The sequence below is a fragment of the Ochotona princeps genome, chromosome 11, assembly GCF_030435755.1.
Source record: "Ochotona princeps isolate mOchPri1 chromosome 11, mOchPri1.hap1, whole genome shotgun sequence".
NCBI classification, from domain to species: domain Eukaryota; kingdom Metazoa; phylum Chordata; class Mammalia; order Lagomorpha; family Ochotonidae; genus Ochotona; species Ochotona princeps.
Genome location: NC_080842.1, coordinates 18,821,554 through 18,841,047, shown reverse-complemented (window position 1 = coordinate 18,841,047; position 19,494 = coordinate 18,821,554). Strand labels below are relative to the sequence as shown.

General features: G+C 35.0%; 1 protein-coding gene across 3 annotated transcripts in view; it reads left to right on the top strand.

Annotated features, from left to right (window-relative positions):
- MSR1 (macrophage scavenger receptor 1) overlaps positions 1-19,494 on the top strand; it is an 83,750-nt gene that overhangs the window by 24,990 nt on the left and 39,266 nt on the right. For all 3 annotated transcript variants that reach the window (XM_058669866.1, XM_004597836.2, XM_058669867.1), the window contains exons 2-5: positions 7,285-7,391; positions 10,001-10,114; positions 13,668-14,080; positions 17,353-17,539. In XM_058669866.1, coding sequence (XP_058525849.1) covers positions 7,289-7,391; positions 10,001-10,114; positions 13,668-14,080; positions 17,353-17,539 — 817 coding nt within the window. In that variant the 5' untranslated portion in view covers positions 7,285-7,288. The remainder of the gene's footprint in view (positions 1-7,284; positions 7,392-10,000; positions 10,115-13,667; positions 14,081-17,352; positions 17,540-19,494) is intronic.

Genomic DNA, 19,494 nt, shown 5'->3' with positions numbered 1-19,494 from the left:
CTGCACATTTAGTAACAGCATGGAAAGGCACGCTTGGAGGTCGTGAACTGCTCACTGGCTTCTAAGAAACCTTATACATATGCATACTGTAACATTTCTTGAAAATGATTAGAGTTATGATAGCCAGTTGAGGAGCTGAAATAATCGGGTGATTCCTTTTCTTCCCCCCTAATCTGGTGATTCTAATAAGAAATAGCTCTGATGTAAAGGAGAGCCATTAAAGACACTTCTTTTTTGTTTAAATTGACTGCTTACAACCTGTGAAGAGTATTTTATTTCCCAATGTGTAAAAGATCTTTTTGAATTTCTGTTTTAGTCTAATTTGAACTTTTCTTGAGACATGAGCGAATGTATGAAATACAGTCATCTTATGAGATGTTTTGTCTCTTACAAGGGTCTGTGAAAAAGTGTATTAGAATTAAAATAAGTTTATGTTAGTGTAAAAAAGGAATATATACACAGTATTTTCATAATACACGTAACAGTAGTTTTTATGCACATTTTTATAATACATATCTTTTGTAGATATCTTATATGCAGTTTTTAATGATAGATTGTGTATGTAGTGATCATCTTGTAAGTGTCAGGGACTCTGGTCACTAAAACAAGGAGATTTCGAACTCATGGATCTATTCTGAGAGAAGATAGACAATAGATGAGGCAAATGAATAAAATAGATTTGGGGTTGACAGGTGAAAAACCAAGCCAGGATGGGAGAGAGCAAATGATTAATGGTCAAGAAAGACTGAACTTAAAAAAATTATAAATAAATAAAAATAAAAAAAAATTAAAAAGAGTGAACTTTTAGCTGGGATCTGAGTGACATGGGAAGTGGTTAAGGAGCATTGAGGCAAGGGAGAAACATGATCTGGCTCACTAAAGGAGGTATGTACCCAACAAAATGCCACAAGAAAATGTCAGAGTGAAGGAAGAAGGCCAGTTAGACGATTAGACTACTAAAGCAAACAAGGGCAGGAAATTGATGTGACTTGGACAAAATGATAGCTGGGTAGTAATAAGGAGTTAGATTTTTCATTAGGTTGAAAACAAGCTAATTGGGGCAAACATTGTACATCGTTGTACAAACATTGTGCACATGGGAGCCTGCATCTGCTGTCAAAGTACTTGCACCTGTTCCAACACCTCTGCTTTCAATCCAGTATCTCACTAAATGTTCTGCAACTGATGAGAGCTAAGGAACTTGAATACCACCATGCACATGGAATTCCTAGTTTCTGCCTTCATCCTTGGCTTAGACTGACTGTTGAAGCATTTGGGGAGTGAACCAGTGGATAGAGGATTTTCTCTTTCTCCTTGTTTTCTGTTGCCATGCAACTTAGAAATCTAGTAAGAGGTATTACTTGGCAGGTACACAAATGGATCTGAATGTTGAGAAGTCTCTACAGAAGATTAAAATGGAAGGGTCAGTAGCCTTACAGAGGTGTTAATTGGGGAAGCTCATTGGATCAGCGAGGGACTGGATAGTCAGAAGAAAGAGGACAGACACGGAGCCTTGGAATACGCTGCAGTTAACCAATGGGGAGAGGAAGAGACCTGCCTGTGAAACTCTGATTCCTTCACTACACTGTCTCCATCCAACATCAGTGTCTCTCTTCTAGACACAAGCATAAGCATGAGTGAATTTCTGGAGAACAGCAAGGCCTTTCATTTTTAGATATGTGCTATTTATTGATCTCTCATATCTGCTTCTAATTCCACTGCACCAGTAAAACATTCCAGAATACCTATTGCCGATTGTAGATATCCTCCCATGCCTTGAAGGTTTGTTTTTTTATAACCTTGGCTACCTCCTGTTTTTATTCTAGTATTAGAAAGTTCCTTCATTTCTAGTCTTTTTTCCCTTCAGTCATATAGTAAATATTTTGTTCTTATGTTTGTATCTCTCATATTTTTTCCTGAAAAATAGTTTCTATTGTGTAATTTTTTTCCTCCTGTGCTAAAGTGCTGTGTTTTGGCAGCACTTTGAAAAAGTGCATTGTGAAAAAAATTAATTCTTTTAATTTCCTTCTGTTTTTAAATGCTCTTGGATTTCCCCTTAATTGTCTATTTCATTGCTACTGTTCAAAGATGCCTGGCCAAGATAGATAAAAATAAGCTGAATTCCAAAAATTGGGACAAAGTGAAAGGAATGAGTTCAGGAAGTCAGGAGTTGTCCTGTGGTCAGGCAAGGTTCATGTGGGTGAGAGTGTTCTGGAATAAAACTCTGGATTATGGTTTCTGTACTTTCTTAGCTTCTATATCTTATATGTGGAACTGTCATCTGTGAGTCATAAGAAGTTGATGGTAATTTGAAGTGGTTGCTATGATATATTGTTACTATCCATGGATGGTATGCTGACATCAAGAATCCTGGAAAAAGATGTTAGGTTGATGTGGAATATTCATCATTGTCTTTATCTGTATGCTAAAAATCTGAGTTACATGATCTAATGGATGTATTGACTTGATGAACATAAAAAAGTAGTTCATGTCATTGAAGCATATGATATTTCCAGGAAGAGTATGAATATTAGAAAAAAAGCAATAACAGAAAGCACCAGTAATCCTATGATAACAGTTTTTATGATTAAGTTAATCTTTTTATTCTGAAAAAAAAATATATATGTACAAAATATTCCATGGAGTTCATGATGAACCAACTCCTTCTATTCATTGCTCCAGAAAACAGAAAGCTCCTAATGATGTGCCAGAGTACATTACTCCAAAAGACAAAAATCTTCTAATGATGTTCCAGGATAGCCAGAGGGAAAAAAGATGTTTCTATTCATTTTTCCATTCAGTAGATGCTTAATGTTCATCTCCTTGGTAGATCCTTTGCCAGTCTGCAATAGCATGTGAAAAGTCATCATAAAGATTATGCAAAATACAAATTAGGAAAAAATGCACAGATTTTAGGACTTTCAAAAAAAAGTTTTAAAGTTATTTTTATTTGCATGAAAGACAGAGGGAGAGAGGAAAGGAGAGAGAAAGTGAGTCAGGAACACTATCCTTGTCTCCCACATAGGTGTCAAAGGGCCGAGAACTTGAACTGCCATCTTCCGCCCACTAGGCTTCATTAGTAGGAACGTGGATTGGAACAACAGTCCAGTCAAATGGCTTAATACATTGTGCAACATGCCCTCCCCGTAAACTTATCCTTAACTTTTTGAGTGAGCTCTTGGAAATACCCTAAAAGAGGAAATATTTTCAGTTGGACAAACACTAGTCATTGGCTGAAGGATTTTCTTTCTAAATGTGTTGAGTTTTTCCCAAGGAAAGGATTGTTTAAAACATAATAATCAATGAAATATTTATTATCATCTCTATAAGCAATGGAGAGAAAGAGTTCATATATCAGAATTTTAAAAACCTTCATCTCTATGACAGGGTAAATGGAAGAAAAGCAAAACATTTAACAGATGATACAATGTGTTACTAGCAATGTTTACTACTAAAGCAAAAATTATATGTATATATATTTAAGTTTAACTTGTAATAGAAAGTGATTTCACAATTATGCTTTGAGTTGAGAAATCAGATTAATGAAAGGAGAGCGTGATGAGCAGGATGCTCCCAGGAACAAGCCTGGCCAGGCTGTTTTGCTGAGTCATGCCCTGACTTGCCACTTCTTTGATGCTGAGTCACTCTAAGGTCTTGTGTTGTGCATACTTTCCTGCCTCTTACTCCATTTTCCATCCTGAAATAATCTCCTACCCTCAAGGCTCTGCTTATGTTTCTGTCTTGATAAAATTAGATTTGTTCTATGTGCTTACCTTGAAAACCTACTCTCCCCAAAGAGTTAGCTTCTCTCTTTGGTAATATGCCTTTGCCTCTGTACATAGATCTTGATGTCAGTGATGAATCAATGACGGAGTTTTTAGTGTTACACATTTGTGCACAAGATTGCTCAAGGTGAGCATATTCCATGTCCGTTGATCCTGACATCCTGCTTTCTTGCAGAGCGTGTGATGTGATAGTTTGCTGTAATGATTAAGCCAAGTTGACAGAAAACTAACATGTATGCTGCTTTGCTGAGACCTGGATGGATCACTGGGTTGTCATTCAAGATTGATCACCTCTCTCATTTTAAAAATAAGAAAATGCTTATGTTTTGTTGCCGGGAGAATTCTTATCGTCCTTATTAAAGTACTGTAATATATATTTAAAGAGATTTAAACACAGCTGATGATTTGAGAGACATCAGCCCAAACAATATGAAGGGTCTGCTTTGTTGTGGAAGCTCACTATCGATAGTATTTTTGCGACAACAAATGTTGAGTAAAGGAGTGTCCACAAACTGCTCAAGGCAAATAATGCTGACAGAGTGTCTAATGTTTATCTTTCCATCTACATTCTGCATGTGTGCTAAGCTGTGATTCTCAAAGAACTTGACTCCTGGAAGGGCAAGAGATGAGAGTTTGGGAGGGAAACTGCAGGACAAGAAGTGACATAATGACCAGAAAACATCATTGGTGTTTGGAAGCTGATAGTCAGGGTTGATCAATATTCCAAGCAACTAAGATCATTCTAAATGAGCCCGAGTTACCCGAACCATTGCATTGACAGAGCCTCTATGGAAACTGCAGTGGGATGAGGAAGCTGTCAGTGGGGCCTGACAGAATGAAAGCAAAGGCATAGCAAGTTTGAAGCAATGATTCAACAGGGTAAAAAGAACCCTAAAAGCTGTCAGACAAATTACTGCAGAAAAGACAGTGAGAGAGAAGAGGGAAGGAAGGGAGACAGGCAGGCAGGCAGGTGGGAGGGAAAGACTAAATCTGAATCATGGACTTTGTCCGTTTGCTAAGAATTTCTGTATCAGATAGAGACAACTCATTGATCCATGTATCACCTCACTTCAGAAACAAAAGGAATGTAATGGATGAGATTGCAGTCTTACCAAAGACATTTCAGATGATTCATTAATTTTTTTACAGTCAATGTCCCCATGCTTCTTTTGTCTCTGCAGATGCAGTGTAGAGCAAAACCAGATGCAAGGTTTGCCCTTCAGTGGTACTCAACCCACAGATAGTTAGATTCAAACATTTTCACCTTTTTCATAAACATTTTTTGCTGGAAATCAGAGTTAATAATCTGAGATGTTTCCATTGCATTTATGTGAAAATGGAGCAAAGATGTCTCAAATGTGAAGACAAAGATCATAGTCAAAGAAGGGAAAACAGCACGCAGTCCAAAAAGAACTGATTTGTTGGGCCCAGTGTGGTAGCCTAGTGGCTAAAGTCCTCACCTTGCATGTGCCAAGATACCATACAGGCTCCAGTTTGTGTCCTGGATGCTCCACTTCCCATCCAGCTCCCTGCTTGTGGCCTGGGAGAGCAGTCGAGGATGGCCCAAAGCCTTGGGACCATGTACCTCCGTGGGACACCTGGAAGAAGATCCTGGCTCTTGGCTTTGGAATGGCTCAGCTCTGGCCATTGTGGCCGCTTAGGGACTGAACCAGTGTGTAGAATATCCTTCTCTCTGTAATTCTGACTTTTCAATAAAACAAATAACTAAATCTTAAACAACTGCTTTTGTTTGTTATATCTCTGATACATATGGACACGTGCTTTTTGAGTCCGTCTTTTACAAATGTTCAGAGTTAAAACCGTTATGACAGAGCTAAACTTCCTTGGCTCAGGATTTTTCTTGTTTTTTATTTGTTTGTCTGTTTTCATTTGCTTTCTTGCTGAAGAAAACTCTAATCCAAAGCTAATAATAGTACAAGGCAGAAGTGAAGAAGTAAAAAGGCAGTCTAGATTTGAATCATACAGATTTGCTTCACACAGTATTTTCTCAATTTGTGTTCTTGTGCTTGAATAGGCATTTGAATTCTTGTATCTATTCTACCCTATCCCTTTCTCCCAAAGATCAATATGAATTTATGGAGAGAAGTACTTAGAAATTATATGTGTAGAAGGCTTGTTATTTCCAAGAATCCCCTTACTAAGTATAAAAAAATTACGTGTGGACAGGAGTCATATCCTTATCTAGCAATGGCTTTCCCCAAAGTAGGATATACATTTATATATGAATGGTGGTCCCTCCTTTTCTGAACTGGTTAAAACCATTCTATCTTAAATCCATAAATCAGAGGAAACCAGAAAAATAACCAAAAGTTGTTGGAGTTAAACTAACTGTATCAAAAACATTAACTGAACAATGTTGTACAGTTTCCTTTCTTTTAAAACGTGGTCTTCCAATCAACATTAACACTATCCTTCGTGACTTGGAAGAATTGTAAATTCATGTGAAATAGCCTATTTGCTAAAGTCCTTGCCTTACATATGCCTGGTTCCCAAATGGGTAGCAGTTCCTGTCCTGGCTGCTCCACTTCCCAATCCAGCACCTCGTTTGTAGCCTGGGAAAGCAGCAGAAGGTGGCCCAAAGCCTTGGAACCCTGCAGCCACATGGGAGTCATGGAGGAGGGTCTTGGCTTCTGGCCTGGAATCAGCTTTGCTCTGCCATCGCAGCCACTGGGTTGTTAATCAACGGACGGATCTTTCTTTTTCACCTTCTCTCTGTAAATCTGACTTTATAAGAAAATTAAAATGAATCTTTAAAACAAACAAAAAGAATTGTAAATACATGACTGCCAATCCAACTATCAGAAAATCAGCGAGTGAGACTTGTCATTTTAAGTTCCCAAGTAAATCCAATACATATTAAAGAGACATGACCATAGACTATGTCTCCAAATGTAAGGCTATGCTATATGAGGAAAAGAGACTTACTTGTTTTGCCTCCACTGAGAAAAATTCTGAAAAAGGGAAAGGAAAATGAAGGAAGGAAGAAGTAAGAAAGAAAAATGAGAATTGAAAGAAAAACTTTCTTTAATCTCCAGATTAGACTTTTTTCAGAGTGGCAAACAGATGGTTTGTCAGAAAAGAATGGTTCATACATCTGTGTTAAACACACTCATTTCAGAACCTTTGATGAAATATAGTAGAAAATACCTTGATAAAAGAACAGAAAATTCCGAATGTTTGTAACCATTCATTCTAAAATAAATTACATGGGTTTCTTTTCAGCCACACAGCAATTGTCTGTCACTTGGACACATTTGTACATACAAAGATACATGAGTTGGTCTCAGATAAGTCTTTATATGTGGAAATCAAAACTTAATTGTTAAGCTTCATATATTGGTACATATGAAGGATGCACACATTTAGCTCAATACTCCTTCCCTTGACAACATTGAACTTTATAAATTGCCATTGAGACATTATGCAAAGAAACCCAACCATTTTGCCAGTAACTAATGCAGTTTCCTTGTGTTGACAGGAGTATGGCGCGGTGGAACAGTTTCACTGATCAGCAGGAGGACATTGATAGCTATTCTGAATCTGTGAAGTTTGATGCTCGTGCCATGACAACCTTGCTTCCTCCAAGTAAGTAAAAGGGAAACCGGTGCTGAGGAGGTGTTAGCTCTTCCAGTTATGTCAGTATGTAGAGTGACAATCTTAGACTTACATCAAGTGCACATGGACAGTAAAATGATATTTTGGGAGAGACACTTGGCACAGGGATTAGTACATTCTTTGGAGCACCCCCATCTTCTTTCAGAGTACCTGAGTTTGAGTCTTAGGTTAAGGGGTCATGTACAAGTCCTTCGAGAGGCAAAGCTGGAATACTGACCATAGCCACACAACCCCAGCGGTGATCTTGTGTACTGTACTTAGGATGAGTAAGAAGGTGCATCAATGAAACAGATAGAAAAAAGATAACAATAAAATATGGAGGTGGTGGGGAGCAAGAGAAAGGCAACAGAAACTTTTAGGTGTCACTGGTAGGGATGTTAGCACTTAGGTTTCAGGCTTAGCGTGGCAGGTGACATCTTTTATAAACATGTTGTTCTTCTTTATCCTTAAGTATTTTCTTTTTCTTTATTCTTTAAGCAGTTTCTTCTATTTTTTTCTTTCAGTATTTTATAAAACATTATTTAAGGTCTAAAATTTATAAATTTATAATATGAAGGTAAAATCTACAATGACAAAAAATAAATTTTTATATTTTAATTATATAACTTTTGATTTTTGCTTAAGTGGGACAGACAGACTGAGAGATGGAAAGAGAGGGAGAGATCATCTATTCTCTGACTCACTCGCTGCCTCCCATAGCCAAGGTAGGCTAGGTTTGAGTCAGATGCCAGGTACTCCGTTTGGGTCTCTCATGTTGGTGGCAAGGATCCAAGTACCTGGGACATCACCTGCTGCCTCCCAGGATCTACATTAGCAAAAAAGCCAGAACTGGGAGGAGAGTCGTGACTCAAATCCAAGCACTCTGAAATAGGATGCATATGTCATCCTATATCATCATCACACCAAACTCTTGCACCAAGCATTTTTGTTGAGAGAAAAAGAGAGTTATCATCTTGTAATTCACTGTATAAATTGCCCATTGTAGCTGGTTCTTGTCACAACATCTAAATGGTATCTTAACTACTACCTTAGGAAATTTTTAATGGGTGTTTAATTCACAGTCATAGAAAGGTTTTGCTTATCTAACAAGTTTCTTTTCTATATCAGTATACCTCTACTAAAATTAGCATTCTTTAGGAATTCCTACCCTATAGGAATGTGTAAAATGGAAAGATTATTGTCATTAATATATTCTAAAATATCTAATGAATGGGCTTCATTGATCCATTCCCAAGTTCAGACAAGATGTAAGTTGCTATTCTTCACCTGTTTGAGTCCTCTATACACACTGCATTTGGATGAAATATCCAGATAGAAAACTATGGAAGTAGAGTTAAATTAAAAAAATACATATTTCTGTGTAGTAGTCACCGAAAATAAATATTTATCTTGTCTGATTTCAAAATAGGAATCAATTCATAGTTACATTCATTCATGTGTCCCTTTACAACAGAGAAATTGTATTTGGCATTTTCATAATGGTACAAGCATTGTAACGCCTATTTACACAAACCTAAATGTTAGGGGAATGTTAGGCTATTGCAGGCATGACTTGGTACATTCTGCAAACTTAAAAATATATAGAACAATAAGTGTGTCCTAAAATAATGATAAATCTAGAATAAAACTAGAAAACAATAACATGGTCATCTGTTATCATTACCTCATATTGTGCTCTGTACATAATTGTTTATGCTATAGTTTAATACAGCTGGCAGTATAATCCATTTGTTTGCAGAAGCATCACTGCAAACATAGTGCACTGCATTGGGACAAGAGATGTATACCCCGTTACTAGGCAACAGGGGTTTTGCAGCTCCATTGTAATCTTGTGAGACACTGTTGCATATGAGGTCAGTCCTTGACTAAAACATTGTTTGTAGTGCATGACTACATTGCTTGAGGAACTTCATCTTCATCTGGAATTTATTCTGGCATGAAAAATATAGAAAAGTGAAATTTTTGCTTGCATTTGGAAGGAATAATAGTAAAAATTACCAACTAATGTTCCAAAATGGGACAAGTACAACTTGTGGATCCTAGTAATGTTCTTGTAGATGTTTACAGAGAAGATAAATAACTTAAATATCCATGGTAATATCTGTATTAGTTTTTCATGTGATTGTCCTATTGCTTCCTATTGCATAAATGAAGACCTATATAGGCCTCCCCTGTTTTATTCTAATATTGTATTTGGTGATCTGTGCATCAATGATGAGTACATTTGGCATAGCAGTTAAGATGCCTGCATCTCCTATCAGAGACATTGAGTTCAGGGTTCAGCACTGCTCACGATTCCAGCTTCCTATTAGCACACTGGAAGCAGCGGGATAAATTTCACTCACTTGACTCATGTCACACAAGTTCAACATCCAGACGGAGTTCCTCGTTCCTGGTGTTAGGTTGGCCTAATCTCAACTATTGTGGGTATTTGAGGAGCAAATCAATGAATCTCTGAGATCTGTCTCCTTTCTACTTTTAAAAAATATGGATAATAAATAATGATACCTTTATAAAAATTAATGAATTAAGAACAAACATCCTAATAGTAGGTTGTTCTTTCCTGCTTGTTTTCATAGATCCTAAAAATGGTCCTCCACTTCAAGAAAAACTGAAATCCTTCAAAGCTGCACTGATTGCCCTGTATCTCCTGGTGTTTGCGGTTCTCATACCCGTGATTGCCATAGTGGCAGGTATAGTGTTTGAGGGCTCTGAGTCTTGGCAACTCACTCATGACTCACTTACTGTGACAGCACAAAGTATTCAGTGTTTTGTATATATGACATTCATAAGAGAAGTTTCATGGCACACAATGTTTCTCAAATTTATTAAGTTAAAAAATCTGGAAAGTTAGTGACGCATTTAAAAATAGGATAAAATTTGAATAGAAAGGAGTAAGAGGAATATAGACATGTGAAAGTAAAATGAAAAAGACTAGATCATTTCAAATATATATTATACTCCAAAGTCCCATATACTCCTAGTGGTGGGCTACAAATTTCATGATAAGTATTTTAGTTGTCAGTGTAAAGACAAATACAAACATTTACATTAACAATACCTATAATATAAAAAAAAAAACAAAAAAAGAAGTCTTTCTGAAAAACCTACTCATAGTACTGAGAGCAGAAAGATACATTTCCATAAGTCTTCGAAGGGAAGAGATCTTGAAAAATAATGGCCTGTATCTCATTAATATTCTTCCAGTTTATGCAGCCACATATTTCATAGGGCTATAACTTAAAACATCTTTAAAGATAGCTAGATAGGTTCCTGTCAAAGAAAAAAAAAATATTAGAATATGTGGCTTGGTCTCAATGTGATAGTCTCCAGGTATACATTTCTTTTGAGAGTTTATTTAACTTGAACTGGTATAGATTGGAGTATTTCCAAGGATGACACATACCTCAAGCAAATATGTAAATATTTTCCTAGCATCATTTTTTCTGAGTTTGATGAATTTTGATTGGCGTTTGAATTTATATGCCTTGTGGTGCCACTCTTCTCTTTGGCTTGTAAAATATCTGGCCATGTGCTGTATCAAAAGATAGGCTGGGAATAAGAAACATTTTTATGTGCATACTAATCATTTCAGCGAGAAAATGCTCTGAGCACAGGGCCAAACTTCCTCTGCCAGGAGCCATATAAAATTTTTTTTCAAGACAGAATGAACCCTCTGCTAAGAAAGAAATGCTAATATAAACAACAGTTGTCATAGTTGCTATAATCTTATGAGTATTTACTATGTTCAGACACTTGGCAATGAAATTTTCCCAGATTATTTTAATATAATTTTATAACCATCCTCTAAGTACATGGACTCATTATTCTTATTACCCACATGAAAGTACTGAGTCTCTGTATTGGAGCTAGTGTTCTCAGTATGACTTTGGAATCCTAACTTCTGTACTCTACTGTCTTATGTTTAACTGGAATTTTGTAACAAAACATCATGAACCAGTAAAAATACCAGTTGCCAAAATTTACATTAGAAAAAAATTTTCCACAGGTGAAAATTAGTTCATGTTCTAGCCATTAAAAACGAGAAACCTCACTCTATCACCATATCCACCAGAGCACACAAATATCTACAGCCATGAAAGAACACGATGTGTCTGGCCAGCCAACTAGCCTCCTAACCAATGGAGGTGATCTGTATACCATCTATTTAGATGCTTCTCTATAGTTAGAGATGAGGAGCTGAGCAGTACTTTTTGGGGTTGAGCTCCCTAATGAAGACTGTAATTATCTGGGAAAATTTCAGCGTTCTTCACAAACCATGGCCTGCAGAGTCAATCCCAAGGACTGTAGCCCCCACTAAGCCCAGGTAGGATGCAGATGGGAGGAAGCAAGAAATTCATGACTCTGACTCAAAAATCCCTGGGCTTCTAGAAAATACTATCCAAGTCAAGATGTATAGTTAGGATTGACAGTGAATATCCTGAAGTGGTTTATTTCTGAAAAGTAGAATAGAAACCTAGTTGGATTGAGGAGAAGCTGAAAATGGTTCGGTTTTCTAAGTTCACATCCATATGAAACTTGGCACAATATGGAGCAGATCTCACTAAATATATGTCTTAAAAACAGGATTTAGTAGCTCATCCCAACTTTATGTTGTAAATCAGAATAATTCTGAAAAAAGTACCAAAATACAATACTTATCTCCATTTGTCATCATAAACATATGCATATAGTTGATATGTACTCCTAAAATTTTAAAAGTTATTTGTTTTGGCAGGTATGCTGGATGAGTGAAGTAAAATATGGTACATAAAAATTCCATTTAAAGTGTTTTATTAACTGAAAGATTTTTTAAAATTTTAAGATTTAGTTGAATCATGGTTATTCTTTTTTTTAATTCATGTCATGTTTCCAAGATTATATGTGGTCAGCCTAATATGAATTTGACTAATATTTTTCAGCTGAAAATATAAAAAGATTAAGAGATATATGGATAACTGATAAAATCGTATTCATCACTAATTTGTGCTAACATGGTGTCTAGCATGTTTTTTGTTGTGAATAATTATGTAATATTTTAATTTGGGAAGTTAAGGCTCACACCTTACATTTTTTTTAAGCTTTAATGCAGATTGTTCTGGATTATTTCACAAGACTAAAGACTTATAGGACACATGCCTCTTTGAAAATATGTATCAGCAGTTTAGTGTAGCCCCAAAATTCCATTTGACAGAAATGTTTCCCTTGGGAAATAATTAATCATAAGCTTATTCATGAAAATGTTGACTATATTACTGAAAATGAACAAATGAAATGTAGCAATTTTATTAGATCAACCCATGAGATCTAAATTTAGAATACACTGAAGTGATTAAATTAGTTTTATACAAAAATACTAAACAATATGAAAAGCATTTATGATATAGCAATAAATAAAAAAATTAGTTGCCAAACTACATGTAAAACATTATCTTTATTTTGTAATAATAAAGATGTTCCATTGGAAAAAGAGGGCTAGGTTTGGCACCAAAATTTTAGAGTCTAATATGAGATGATAAGATGCCTGGTAAATTAATTTCTTGTAGTTATTCATGTTATTTGAATTTCCTACTATGAATATATGTTTTGTAATCTATACAGTTTTAAAAGCTATTTTTGTATAGAAAACTTACTTTTCCAGTTGCCTGCTCTACTCACTGTGAGTTGGGCTTATATAAGCTGAAAACGTCATTTCCCTTAGCTGAATAAGGCACACAAATTGGCAGTTTTTCATATAGAAGATGACACTGCTACTGCTGCTTACCATCCATGTTTTTATCATTATAATCATGGCTTAGACATTTGACACAATTACTTTACAATCTGTATTAAACATTATCTCATTTTAACAATAGTTCTGTGGAATAGGTTATAATACATTTAATATTCTGAACTGTATTAAGCGTTATTTTATTCTAACAACAGTTCCATGAAATAGGTTAGAATACATTTCATATTCTATAAAATTTTTTCTAACTGGCAAATTCAGAAAGATTCATATAGGTAACTGTTCAAAAAGAATGACATAACCATGTAACAAATATAAACCGACAGGTAAAGAATTTGCTTTTCCACAATATATTTAGTGTGATTCATACATTGTGTATTTAAAATAAATACATGATTTAAGCTGGCATTTGAAATGTTGCAATAAAATGGGATAAAAATGGGATAATAAAAAATAGAATGAAGGATATATTTATGGATATGAGCCATAACTTGTTTTATTTTTACTTAAACATACAGCTCAACTCCTGAAATGGGAAATGAAGAATTGCACAGTTGGTTCAATTAATGCAAATGGTATCTCTTCAAGTCTCATGGGAAAAGGAAATGACAGTGAAGATGAAATGAAATTTCAACAAATTGTTATGGAACACATTAACAACATGGAGAAAAGAATTCAATATATCTCAGATACTGAAGAAAATCTCATAGATTTAGAGCATTTTCAAAATTTCAGTGCGACAACTGATCAAAGGCTTAATGATGTTCTTTTCCAACTAAGTACCTTGGTTTCCTCAGTCCAGGGACATGGGAAGGCGATAGATGAAATCTCCAGTTCCTTAACAAATCTGAATATGACACTGCTTAATTTGCACCTCTACACAGAAACACTGAATGGAAAAATCCAAGAGATTGCACTTGAAGAACAAGAGGTAAGAATGTTTGTACGGAAAACTCAGAATTTAAACCATTTAGACCCTTTCTATTTAGGTAGCACAATAGTGGCATGATCCATTTCAATATTGTCATGCATGCTGTTGTTTCTCTGTAAATCTTACCAAAGATATCAAATGGGTTTACCTAGTACCTCCTCTAGATTCCCAACAACGAATCAGTATTTTTTCCATTTGCTAAAGACTCTGTTAATATGTTTTTACTTTGTAACTACTACTAAAGTACTTTCTTAGACTGTCTAAACCATTCATCACTTTGAGATTATCTTATCTGCAGAGGTAGGCATAGTTTCTTCATCATCAAAGGAAAGTGACCTCATTTACATGGAAACCACACAAAATCTAAACTTTGAAATAGTCTGTTTTGCCTCTCATAGAATGTATAAATTTTATATGTACAAATAACTATATATAAAGAATTGCATTTTGAATAATGTATATTTCTCACTATGATAGGATCATTATAGGATAAAGCATCTTAGGATTGAAGAGACATTAAGCTTCCTATTTTTATGCAAAGTAAGATATTATGTAAACATTGAGGAAAAATAGCGCTGAGAAAAGCACTTCTGCTGTCAGGCTGTAGAATAGAGAGTGGGATATCCCCTTATATTATGGCCAAGAGAGTGACACAATAGTTGTCAACAAAATTTTCTGTGTAGTGAACAAGATGGAAATGTGGGCTGTTGTGAGCTTCCTGGCTCAACCGTTCAAAGCTTGAATGTAGCTATAGATAAAGGAGTCAAGCTGTGATACACTGTTGCTTCACAAAAACAAATTCTGAGTTGAGTTTGGCCAATAGACCATAATTTCCTGAGTTCTCTTGACTTTCCTGTTTTTAAGATCTGGGTAACATTGCATTAATGAAAAGGAATTAGAAATAAATCATTAATTTTTTGAGTCACATTTTTGTTGTTAAGCAATTACATTTTTTTCACACAAATAAATAGTTGGCTAAAATTTCAGTACCTGTGTGAAAAAAAATCTTCATTTCATAAAATATCTAAGACCTAGGATACCAAATCATATTAATATTATAAAAATCTAACATTGCTATGTGATATAGGCATCACTATACTATAGTTTTCTTGAATTCATTCTTTTTAAAATGAGATTATTTTCTGTAAAGATAAAATATTACAAGTGATTTTTAACAATTGACACCACATGTAAGACAAGGATAAATCTCTGATGTATGTACAGAAAGGTATGAACAGGATAAGAAAAGATCTTATATGTATCAATGACTTGAGTGACTCAATAACTCAAAATTGTGGAGTTTTTGCTTCATCTTTATCTTAAGGTATCTGAAGACAATAGCATTTTATCGTTTAAATACGGAGATTCTGTTGGTGAAATGCAGTCCAAAACCAGCTTTCACATTCTGCTGCTATTCCATACCCCTGCTTCTAAAATGAATACTGGAATCAGTAAATGTTGCTTGAAGAAAAGATTTGTATGTGATACCTGTGTAATACCTATCCAGGAAAAGAGGATCTAAAAGAAAGATTGGGTGGAATTTATCCTCTCCATTGTTTACGGAAAATTGAGATTACAAACTATCAAGCTCTTTTTCTAAATAGTAAGTGGAGGGTGTGCCTAGGTATTATATAGCAGTTTAAAAAAAGAAACTCATTTTACCTTCTCCCAGTAAACTTGGACAATGTGTGCACCAGGGGCAGTTTTGAAAGAATGGAATGAAAAGGCCATCTGAGCCGTAGTATGAAAACTATGGGTCATTCTAGGTCTTCAGGTTCTAAAATCCTTTGCTTGTCTCCTAATCATTGCAGTGTCTTGCTTGAAACTACCTGACCTAAGTGGAACAATCTGTAGCTCTCTAAATTAAGTCAAGTGGAGTTTTTAAATGTATTGATGTCCCTCAAGCATCCATGTTTGCCATCTCATCTTTATTAGATATATAATGCTGTGCCTGAGGTGACAGTGATGAAGGAAGGAAGTGTATGGACATAGGCACAGTTGAGAGGAGCCTCTGTGCCTGATTATAATGACCTCGAAGAGATAAATCTAGATAAGTTACCGTGTTCACCATCTTGAAAGGCTTGGCAATCTCCTGTAAATGATTCTCTCACCACAGTGTCTCCAAGACAGCATAACTTTGTCGTAAGCCCCACATTAAGGAATTATAGACCACTGGTTTGTTTCCACATATAAATGGAAAACATGAGAGCATAAAGCATGTTACAAAGACAGATAATGTAGTCAAAGCAGAGCAGAAAGAAAATAAAATCAGAGACTTGATGGCTGGGTAATTTAACTTCAGCATAATTTGAAGAGTGAATTGTGATGATGATTTCTTATTCACTTGCTCATACTCCTCAAATTAAATATATTAATGTTACTCAGTATTTGGGTGCAAGAAATAGGCTTGGGGAATGTAGAGAATGATGGCCAAAATGGAAGCATATCATTGGAGGAAAGTGTGTTACTACTGACCAAGCAAAGCTGTAATTGATCAAATCCATTCCCAGAAAAGTACCCTATGAAAGCACAAGTATGAATACATGAGTTTATAAAAAATGATGTTAATTACAAAATTATTTAAAATGGTAAAATTGTATGTATCTTAAATATCAGTGAATAGAAATTCTTAGATTATGCAAAAGTAATAGATTTCTACTGCAGTATTGAAAATGAGTTCATCTCTATTTAGTAGGTAGGTACACTTAATAAATTATTGAGTAAAAATTAAGAGCATTTTCAGAATGCAATAACAATGTGATTTCTTTCACATGTATATGTAGATGAAGATATATATGTATTTATATATATAAGCAAAATATTAATTTATTTTAAGATTAAAATCCATGTATACTGTTCATTACCACTGAGAATCATATTAAATTTTATTGCTATGATTTTTCTAAGAATCTATCAAATCCACATATAATTCTGTTGTAAATATACTATGAAGAAACTTTACTTCCCATAAATTAAAAACCATGTAACAAGCTCGTAATTTATTTTTTTTTCAAGTATGTATTTGGAAATAGAAATACACCTTAGATAAGCTCAACTGAGTTGGGCAGAATGCTGTAGATGCAAAAAGTTAGGCTTTTTAGTACAAAGTAGAATGCTTTGTAGCTGAATTATTATTTTAAAATATTTCCAACTCCCGTGTTCATATGCCATAAAATCTCTGCCATGCATATTTTTTTAAAGTCTGCCTCTCCATGGTTGCTTAACTTTCACTCTTGATAGTTTGGTTGTGGATGGTTACTTAATTTTCACAGGAAATCAGCAAATTAAAGGAGCGTGTGCACAATGCATCAGCAGAAATTATGTCTATGAAACAAGAACAAGCTCGTTTGGAACAGGAAATAAAAGGAGAAGTGAAAATACTAAATAACATCACTAATGATCTCAGACTGAAAGATTGGGAACATTCACAGACATTGAGAAATATCACTTTAATTCAAGGTAAAATATCTTTCAGAAAATGACCAATTAAAAATGTACTTATAAATTCAGGGATTTGAATTCTGTAGTTTGCAATGAATAGATTTTGTGCTTAGTTTCACTACAAATTCACAGAGAAAGAAATTTTCTTAGGATCAAATGTAGGTTTGATAAGAATAGAACCCTTTTAATAGAAAAGGTAAATCAAATTAAATCTCTTAAGGTCTAATGATTTCTCATTGACAATACCTTTAATGTCCCCCAAAATATAAATTTTCAACAAGTGCAAAGTTCTCTGTATATTTTTGAATCCAACTTGTCAGTTGTTTTTTCAAACTTCTGGATTCTTTCCCCTACCTAACTAATAATTAGAAATCATTTTGAACTCTCCAAACTAATGATAGATCAGTCAATTCTTCAGTTGCTTCTTCTGCATGGAGTATATAGAACACATATTCTTTCCTTCACCTTAAGCAGGGATTTTAAGTTTCTTTCATATTTTAAAAGGAAGAAGTAAAGTTTGATGCAATATAGAATAAGATGGAAACATTTTCAAACACAAGCAGATGTTCTAAGCCTTCTGCAAAGCAGAGGAGGACTTTGATCCTTGTCAGCCATGTGAGAAGCCTGCATTGAGATCTCTGCTACAACCTTTAGCCTGATCCTGTCCCAGCTGTGGTGAGAATCTCAGGATAGAAGAGCTTCTTTATGCTTATGTCTCTGCCTTTCCAGCAAAATAAACGTTAAAAGAAGCATTCTCAATTGCTATGGTTTGCTCAGGTAGAGACACCAAGGAGAACACACAGCTATATTTGGTATGCTTGGATTAAGGGGTATTTGTTATATATTTTAATCAGATTACCATGTAAATACCTGAAGAATTCTAAGAAGGAGTCATATAAAGATTATCACATGGATAAGTATATTCCATCCATGTTTTCATTTCTTTTGACATCCTTCTTCCTGTTTTCTCTTTATCTGATGCACTTAATTTTTCAAGCTACAATGTAGGTTTAATCATTTATGATATCATCACTTTTCTGAATGGCATACTGCCCCTTTATCTTTGCATGTAATATTAAACAGTAATACTTTATTGTATTTTTATTATCAAAGAAACAACTTATAATAGAAAATATAAAATCCTAGAAAACCGTGAGGAATAATAAACTGCAAGATTCCATCATTCTAAAAGAGTACCCATTAAAATGTCTTGCTTCTGTATGTGCATGTGTCTGTATTTTGGCTCCATATGTTTTTTATGTAATCATCCTACAAACTCTATATTGTTGGCCACTAAGCAATTAACCAGTGAACCATAAAGAAGTGATCATCATATATCTGCTTTGCTGGACCTCAAATCAAATAAAATCAGGATTCATTCTCACATTTATAGGCCATGTGGGAAAGTGAAGTCAATCAGTCACCTTTCCCTGCAATCTCTTCATCTTATTTTATACTCTTTATATTGATTTAGATCTCTACTTAGTACTTCATTTGGTAAGATGTGCTTGTATTCGTTCTGACATGTTGCCTTTCTCTATGACTCTCCCACATTCACAGGTTTCTCTTACTCCTCATTCCACTCGCTCTTCAAAGAGCTTGCTTAAGTTCTAGGCCCCCCAAGCATTCTTTTCAAGCCTTTGTCACTCACAAGAATCTTTACTTCCCTGTTAAGTATCTGAGTTTCCAGTGAGTTTTTACAGCAAGAATTTTGGTTGTTTCCAAAGTGTGGATTGTATTGCTCTTGAAGGTATCGCAGGTGTCTTTATAAATCCCATAGATGTGCTCCCCACATGATGTGTACTCAGCATATTATTTCATGTTGTGAACATATAAATAATCCATACAACTTCAGGCTGTTCAATTTGGGACTTTCTTCTTGATTAGAGGATACTGTACTACTTGATAGCAGAGTCTTCCTCTGTTCAGGAAAGCCAGTTATAGCCATTCTGTTTTACAGAAAATAGAACTGC